This window comes from Schistosoma haematobium, chromosome 2 (assembly GCF_000699445.3).
Source record: "Schistosoma haematobium chromosome 2, whole genome shotgun sequence".
Classification (NCBI taxonomy): Eukaryota; Metazoa; Platyhelminthes; class Trematoda; order Strigeidida; family Schistosomatidae; genus Schistosoma; species Schistosoma haematobium.
The window spans coordinates 38167483-38177393 of record NC_067197.1 but is presented as its reverse complement, the minus strand read 5'-3'; the positions used below and the strand labels follow the sequence as shown (position 1 = coordinate 38177393).

Sequence of the window (9911 nt, the reverse complement as noted above, 5' to 3'; positions counted from 1 at the left end):
CGAAAGAACTGGAAAGGATTGCTCAGTACAGGGTTGGATAGAGAGTGCTGGTGGGCGGCCTATGCTCCTCCACGAGGAGTAGCAGGCGTAAGTAAATAAGTAACAAGTTTCTAGTAATATGTAACTTTCACCAATTCAAATGATAAAAATTATTTTGTATTAGAAAATATAGATATTTATATTTTTGTACATTCATATATACATAAAATAATTAGCAATGAAGCGTTATTTGGCAAGCTTTACTACTATGTTTAATAATAAGTAGTACATATGACATAAATTCACTATGATAATTGCGATACTAATAAATTCAGTAAATAATATTCATAATTATTACTTATAGTTTCAAATATTATGTTCCGTTTCATTCAGCTACTGAAGACTGAAGACTAAGATGATGATGATGTAACAGTTTTGTATTATTCATATAATGAAATAGATTTGAATTATGCGAAATGTCATCATGATAATAATTGTGATGAAGATCAATAGAACGTGTTCCTTTTGTTTCACCATTATCTTCTTCTAAACTTGATGATGTTAAATGTTTTAAATTTGGAAATTCGATTTCATTTCCAAGATTTAAAAAATTATTCACATACTGTGATGATTTCAATTGTTTGAAATTTTCATTTATTTGAGCAGATTGACTATTTAACTTACTACGATGATCATGGCGATGATTACGGTGATGTTGTTGATGATGATACTGATGATTTATATTTCTATTTGAGGTTACTGAAACCAAGTTACCTAGTAATTCTGATGGAGGCATTTTTGAAATTAAATGTGGTATTTCAATAAAATGAAATATATTCTTCATCTTATTATTAATATGACCTTGTCCCTCTTGTTGTGTTTTCTGCCTTTGATGTTGATGATCTGAATAATATTGCATAGGTGAATTCATTTTAAACATGGAATATTTTGAATGTTCAAGAGGTGTTGAATTTAGAGCATTGAATTCATCTAAATGAGTTTCATTTTGAATGGAATCATCTGAACTATGATTTGATGGATTTAATATTCGACTGATCAACCGTTTTTTAGTTTTATATCGTCTATTTTGAAACCAAATTTTCACCTGTTTTTTTGTTGTTGCAAAAAGATGAAAAGGAAGATAATATCAATTAGGAAGATATATCACGAAAGAATTGACCAGTTAAGAATCGAATCAAAATAATGATAAGTAATTAACATAAGTGAATTCCAGTTAAGAGAATATGTAGACATTTATGTAATCATTTATAACTGATTCTCAATATGTAGCTGTTTATAATGAAAATAGCATGTAAGCAAAAGTGGATAGTGGCTAGCAGTTGAATTCAGGATGCACCTTTCATCCTATTTGGGACTCGTCTGCTGGATGTACGTGCATCTCAGAGTTGATGTTCACTCCGGTACTCGAACCCAGCACCGCTCGCTTCAAATACCATCACGTTGTCCACTTAGCTACCGAGTCCTGATAGCCACTTGCTTGTGCAATGAGGTGAAGTATAAATCCACTTGGTATGGTCTACTTGAATCTTCCCATTGCAGTCTTAAACATAAAGGGGAAGATTCAAGTAAACAACACCTAATGAATTTAAAATAGTATGTAGTTGTCAAGACGTTATTGGTATTATTATCGCTGAAATGAATTAAATGTTATTTAGTTACCAGTTAAAAAGTTATAACACAGATTTCTAAAATACTTAACAGTCGATTACAATGCTACAAGAAAATCATACTATTTCACAAATCGAAGGCAAAATTTAGATTCTTTTCACTTCCTTTTTAATTTCAAGTTGTAGTCTTGATTCAGTTAGAAGTTTGAGAACCATATTATAATTTAGTGGTCCGAAACTAAACGTTAGCTCCATGTGACTCACTAGCTAAGGAGTTTGAAGTTTTGGATTTAACTCCTCAAATAGTCATGGATGTGTCTGTAAACTAGCGATTTTAAACTAAGCTCAAATCTGTTCGTCTTGCAAATTGTTTTCTTATATTGATGCCTTAAAGTTATTATTTATATTTGACATAGAGATACTAATCCCTTTATTTTACCACAATATTTCATCGATATTGGCTTACGGATTAATAGCATTCTTACAGTAATCAAAATTATCCACCCGATTTGACTACATTCTTATATAAAGTGTCTATTAATGTTAGTGCATTTATGAAAAATGAAACAAGAGCTAGGTGATTTAGCTATTCAAATATTGGTCAGCGAATTTTATATTAGAGTTATGATTTAAAATTAGTTCATTTTGTTCATGCTAGTTGAATGAATAGTACTAGTGAAGGTCAGACTTCATTAGAGTACAACAGTCATCACCAAAAGCGTTGGAGGCTTTCAGATACATATTCAAACATAATAACACAGCTTCGAGAACTATTTTGGTAGATTATGGCTAACAATGGATCTCAACACACATATTCCATCCTATTTCAGACACATTAACTGGATGTAACTACCACTTTCCCAACCGGATTTGAACCCATTACTTTATACTTCAGACGCCAATGTTTTATCATATTACTAAGTTCAGATGAGTATGATATTTACACCATCACCACTAAGCAACTTGGAGCATATAAAACTTTGCTTAGTATAGAATGGCAGACTACATTAAAGCTAGTAGTCTGAAAATAACAATTCAACCGTAATAGTGTATTTGCTGACATATGAGCTCCATACTTGACAGTGAATAAGATTATAACAGTAGTATAAGTCATTAGTTATAGTTAAAATGTTATGAATTAATTTATGAATCTTTCTTTACAAATTGAATTCTAATAGAAATAGCTCAGTATTCTTTGAAGTAAATCAATCGAACACAACGGAATTATCAAAACCAATCATAAAATCGATTATTAATATTGTATTACTGATGATCATGGTAAATGATAACGGATGCTAAGTTCTGTTAAATGAACAATGACTGTGTTAATGTATATTGGTCTGAGAATGATTTTAAATAATTTACTGGTATTCCTATTCAACCAAGGGAGAATTAAATAAATGTCTTAAAAGAGAATACGTATACTAGTGAATCTCAACAAATCAATTCAATGATGGATTTACTATTTAACTTGAAGGTTATGGTTGATTTCATAAAGAATAGAATCAATTATATTCTGTATGAAAATATCTAACGTTAATCGAAACACTAAAATTTCGAGATAACACAATATTAAATTATTCGAAAAGAGATTACGATGTAATTTAACAGCTCTATCACATCAAGCTGAAACTTGAGGAACTACTTTAACCATCTTCAAAATAGTACAGGTATTGATAAACATCTATCTACGAATTATACACCAGATCTATTGATCAAAGACTATCCTTAATCTACTCTCGGGGTGAATAAACCAGCTTCCAGCTAGGGAAGAGATTAAGAAAAGACACACCTTACGGAAAACTTTAAAGTGCATTGCAAACCAGGCCCTAAGTTGGGATTTTCAAGGTCGAAAGAAAAAAAAAGAAGATCAAAGAACAAATGATTCCGAGAGTTGTAAGGAGAAACGAAAAGGATGAATAAGAATTGACAAACACCGGAGCTGATATCTCAGGACAAAGTTGGTCACAGATCCTCGGTTGAGGAGTAGCAAGCCTAAAAATAATTAAAATTATTACGTAACTCATGTAATACCAATTTATATATTTGTCATTCAGCTTCATAACATATCTAAAAGGTTACCGCTTTTATTGGCTTATTGAAAACTGAAGATAATCGAATAGGATTGAAATCTGTATCAATAATAAGAGATGAAACCCTAATATTTTGACTTTTAACTGTATTCTAACAAGTTTATTAGTAATATGATCTAATTTATTTAATTTACAATCAATTAATTTCTTTCATGATATTATTTCCTAGTTAAATGATATAGGTGAATATATAAGGACATTTAAGAACAAATAGATAAGAGTTAACAGACAACCGTATACCTGCTATGATAGTGATGATGAATTGTAGTGTAAATTTTCCATCAACGAAATACTAAAGTTTGACAAATTGTTCCTGCTATAAATGCATATTTGTTGAAATCATGCAGGGGCTGAATAACTGATTTATCATAGTCCAGAACTCATAAGTATTGATCATTTACTACTCGAACTAAAATCGAGCCTAGAATCTTAAGATCTGAAAGTGATTATGATTGATTTCAACAACTAAATCAGAATCTAAGAACCTATTTCAAGGATTCTAATCACCAAATGGAACAATAATCAATTCATTGATCATCAGTACTAGTCAATGATACGAATGTACAACAGTTCACATGGAAACTAAGAACTTCCATAATTAATCAACTATAGTAATACGTACCTATGCATATCAATAACAATATTATAAAACCATTCACTATCATAAAATAATTATTTTAACATTTTAACTTTACAGTCCTTTATTGAACTATTGACATGAGTTGAATAACTGTCTCACACTCGACACAGATTGAACTCCACTGGTCACAGCTGTTCGCTAGAACTCTAAACAATCCATCTTGAAGCTAGTCACTAGTGAGTGCATGATTATTATTAATATCTTAAAAATGGATCACTTTTAATGTTAAAAACAAAAATTACTTTACAGTTCCTGTTCTAAAAAATAATTTCCATTAATCAATTCTAATTGCTTGAACTTCCATTGACTATATACTATTCACCTACAAATTTTCTTATGACTTTCTTTGTTAACAGTAAACAGTGACATTTAAGTACTGTTAAACAACTTCAGTAGGTTAAGCGTTTGCGCGCGAGACTGAAGGCCCTGGGTTCGAATCCCGTGAGCAGGGTCGTGGGTGCACACTGCTGTAGAGTCCCAAAATAGGAAGAAACGGCCGTTCAGTGCTTCCAGGTGTCCAACGGTGGTCTAACATCAATCGGTTCATGATCTCAATCAAAAACTTAATAATCTCCACAACCCCTATACTGATGACAACTAACAATAAATTTGGTCTAAGATTATGAAAGAACTTAACACTGCTATGTTAGAATAATTAATGTAATCAATATATTTATCCATTTTATAATCAACTACACTTAATTTCAAGGTGTTAACCGATTTAGTTGTTAACTGGATGATGACAGTACAATTCCTATGGATCTTTATATCGACTGAACAAGTTGGTAGTCACTTGTGGAGAAATCCCATAAACTCTATTTTTTAAACAAAACATTAGACATTTCATAGTTAAGTTCAGAGAAGGCAGAATCGAAAGAATGCTGAAAGATTCTATACATTATACAGACCAAGATACATAAAATCAGCTTTTTGTAATTGTAAACAAAAAATTTATATAGTACTTCTTATTAAAGTTGCAAAATTTAAGGTTATGAACTATGTTGACATCACACTGATACTTCTGTGAAGATTATCTTACTACCGTTCACTAATATACTATACATTGACATACATATACGGAAAGACGGCTTACTTGAGTTTCAGATAATCTCAATGATCTAGCTAATTCAGCTCTTTCTGTAGCCGATAAATAACGTTGATAATTAAATCGTTTTTCTAATTCATAAACTTGTCCATGTGAAAAAGCTGCTCTGGTACGTTTCCGTCGAGTAATTCCAGTTGCTGATGTTGACGTTCTTGTTGTTGTTGTTGTCGGTGGTGGTGGTGAATGTAATGACGAAATTCTAGGTGTTAACGCCTTATTTTTAACTCCTCCTACTATCGTTGTCTGTGTTGTCGCTACTGTTGATCCCGCTTCCGTCATTGGTACAAAAGGTAAATAGTCTTTGATCGAGTTTATACTAAAATAGACTTGATTGTCATTTACTATTTGACTGTTATCATTATTAATAATACTGCTATTATTACTGTGAAGAGAATTTGCACGTTTCTCATCAGTATTATTATTATGATTAGGTAATGCATCGATTCTACACTCTGTAGGAGTAACCGTTGTTATAGGATCACTACATGATGAACAATTTATGTTCAATGACATGTCTTTATTACTCTTGTAAATTGAATATAATAATCCATAGGCTTCTAATTTTTTCATTAATTCAGTTACATAATCATTATTATTATTATTGGAGATATTTTTTTCATTCATATTTAAATCTGTATTACATATATTCTCATTCATATAATTAGTATCTAAGTGTTCATTGTTACAATTATTCAATGTACAATGATTTGTATTGTTTACTATAATAGATTTATCTTGTTGTTTATATAAATTATTTACATTTAAATTTTGTAGTAGAATATCAGGAATTGATTTGAAAGAGATAAAATGTGATGCTGCTGTTGATGATGATAATAGTTGTTGTACTGTAGATGTATTAAAACTGTTATCAACATCATTATTGTTACTAGTTAACTTGGAAATGGACTGTTTTGAACCTTTTAATTCATTGATATTCTGTGGTAGAACTAAAATATAAAAAAAGAGTATAATATACTAACTAATATAAGATTGAATAGAATAAGAATAAAGACTTGATCAAAATAACATGAATTATTCATCATATTTCATTGAAATCTCTTCAACTCTTTATTATCCAAACTAATTCAGCCAATAAATACAAAATATATTAAAATGAATCATAGAAATTAGCTTAGTTGAAAGTTTTATTAGCGAATATCATTATAATATAGCAGAAATGTAAATGTAATAAGATCCCATCTTATATGAAAGAATGTTCTACTCTATTGGTAGTAACGAAAGATTAAACAGTCAATACAAGCTAATGATAATTAAGAATATGTATTTAATTATTACGTTCAAATGGTTTTATACAAACTCTGTCATAGTTTGAAAAAAATTGACTGAATTCTGGACATTTATTCAATTATCATAGTTTAGAAATATCTACTGATAAGCTTTTTAAGCAAAGATGGATATTGACTAGCAGTGGAATCCAGGATGCGCGTTTCGTCCTATTTGGGACTCGTCAGCTGGATATACCTACAGAGTTGATGTTCACTCTGGGACTCGAACCCAGTACCATTCGCTTCAAACGTCATCGCGTTCTCCACTTAGCTATTGAGTCCTAACAGCCACCCGTTTGTTTGTGAGACTATTTGTATTAGTATGTAATAATGACCCAGTATTTGTGGGTAACTAATCTCAAGATAAATTTACTAGTCAACCACTTTGTATGATCTTTATGAATTCAACCAAGAATAGGAATTACTCCTTAATGACATTGAGTTTGAATATTTGAAGCATCCAATTCTTAAAAATGAATTCCTTTTTGGATATACATTTTTTCTTATAGATTCCTATGTGTTACATCATAAGCACTCATTACCAAATTAATAATTTTAAACTATGATAATGAATGAAAATGTCTAGTGTCTAGGAATAATCAATGTCAGGTTAAATGAATGATTTTCTTAAGCTATTCAACTTCATTATAAGAGGAAAATTTGGATCATTATTATATCATCAAATAATTTAGAAGTAATTTTAGTAGTTGAGATAATGAGTCAATCCCGCATGGCAGGGTCGTGGATGCGCCCTGCTGAGGAGACCCACAATAGGACGAATTGGTCGTCCAATGCTTCCAGGTTCTTCATCGTGGTATAGCTTCATTTGACTCATTATCTCAACTGTTGACATTACTACAATTTCCACAAAACCCCTTCTGGATTTAGAAGTATGTAAAATATCATCCCAGTTTTTTTAGCTCGAAAACAGAATGTTGATGAAAAAATTAGACAATCTAATATACTGAGATTCAAAATGTTCACTTATCGATTTGGTCGTATGAACTAATTAACCTCTTTTTATTAAAAAATACCTAGTTTCAGTTAATATTACAACTAGTTTAATTAACGTCCACTCATGTCATTCTTAAGTACCATTAACTTTGGATTATTATGCAAGTGTTATAACTTATGGTTTTTTGCCCTATCAATGTATAACGTAATGATACCGCCAATTGGAGAACAGTGAATTATCGACCAGACCAATGACGCATAAAATAAGTACGAGCAGTGTAGAGACCTTCTCGGTCCTGCTTCCCGCCTAGCCTTGTCTGTTAAGTCCAGTACACCAATCTCAGCCTCTGCGATGTAACATACTGGGTTTATATGCCAACCAAACAGACCACATCGTATCATAAAGTAGGAAACAACATTCGTACAAGATTTAGCCAAAAGTTGTTCTGAATGTGGGAGATGGTAATTAATAAAGTGGGTATAACTCAAGAACGGCAAATCATATAATAATAGTCTATGGGTCAAAATAAAGCTCATAATATGAGGAACACGAATATGAATAGTTTAGTTACTTAACAATTATACGATAAAAATATACATATAGTATTGGTCGATAAATGGATCCCAAAAGTTACCATTCAATATTCTCATCGGGATATAACAGCAACCAACTACTTTTAGCCTTTCGGTTTTAATTTTTTTTGTTACTAATCTCGTAGAATGTGTTTTTACATACGATATATACAGATATCTTCGTAATATTTCTACTTAGTCACTTAATTGTATATCTTTGCATTACTGTATTTACATGTGATCACAACGAATTCTTATCAAATTCACTTATGTAATTGTTTTCAATCCAGTTAGTAATTTTAATGTTTAAACAGTATATATTGTAGGTATTTGAGGAGAACTCAGTGAAGTGAAGTGAAATGGAATTTACACTATTCTATTGAAATCTTTGTTCTTCTCCACCAAATATTCATTGAATCCAATAACTGTCAAACCTCTAAATTTGAATAAACTATTTATTCTACTCCTCAGTTGTCAACCAAGAACAAATATGTTTAAATATCTTTTATTTCTTATTAAACAATGATTATCCAATGAAGTTCACTCTGATTTTTTAAAGAAATAAGACATTCAATGCTTACAGGTTAATGAATAATTTAACCAATATCACCGCTAAACACTACTGAATATAAGTTGGTACAATTGTGAAGTTCATGGAATAACAGTGAACACTAACCAAATTATCAGTCATGCTGAACATTTCATCACATTGGAAGATTGATAAGTGAATATCAAATCGTGTACTGTAACTTGTCAATGTTAGTAATGATTAATATTGCTGAATTAGTTGTTTACACAGACCTGGTATATGCAGTAACTTAATGATAACCTGTCTACCTGTGTATTCTCTTCATTTGAACTCCCAAATAAAATCAAATTATTAGATTTCATTTTTGTATATACTAAAAATATACAAGACAAATTAGTTGCTAGGTTAAATTGGATCAGACGAAAGAGTTATAAAATAAGCTCCTTTAATCTATTATTGTTTAGATCTTAACTATGTAATCATCGTGTTAGTCAACACAGTCAATATAGACTAATCATATTAATGATAAATACTTTTATTTTCCAATATTACACAAGAGAAATGTTATAATCTACATTAATTGCAACTTACATTCATATTTAGACTCTAACATATTCCCCAATAATATTTGTTCATTATTCATAAATGGAATATCCTTTGATGAACTGATTAATTTAGATTCCAAATGTGACATATTATTATGATTATCATTGTTATTAATACAATGTGAACTAATTACATTCATTGATTCATTATAAATTTTACTCTTAGATGATAATGATGTTAAACTTAAAAATGTATTTATCAAAGATGTATTCTTCATTGTTTGTTCTGATCCATCATTAAAGTTGTCTTGATCATTTGTTCCTTCTGAATGTGTATCAACTAAATTAGCTATGGAAAATGAATCCATCTTTATTAGTAACACACAATAATAAACAATAATGATAATAATACTTAAATAATGATCCTACTATATATAATTATTTAAAATGTCTATCAATGATGGACTACTTTCATCTAGATAACTAATCTATGGATCTTTACACTTCTCTCTCCTTAATATTATAATCATTATTAATAATAGTGAAATATCTTTTTCCCTCTTAGTCGCATAGATACAT

General features: G+C 30.2%; 1 protein-coding gene across 1 annotated transcript; it reads right to left on the bottom strand.

The window, feature by feature from the left end:
- Window positions 1-364: 364 nt before the first annotated feature.
- On the bottom strand, window positions 365-9700 carry NKX3-2 (NK3 homeobox 2; the record flags this gene model as incomplete). Its single annotated transcript, XM_051219223.1, has 3 exons — window positions 365-1084; window positions 5434-6392; window positions 9379-9700. The coding sequence occupies 3 exons, from the start codon at window positions 9698-9700 to the stop codon at window positions 365-367; spliced, it is 2001 nt and encodes a 666-aa protein (XP_051068323.1).
- Between the last annotated feature and the right edge of the window lie 211 nt (window positions 9701-9911).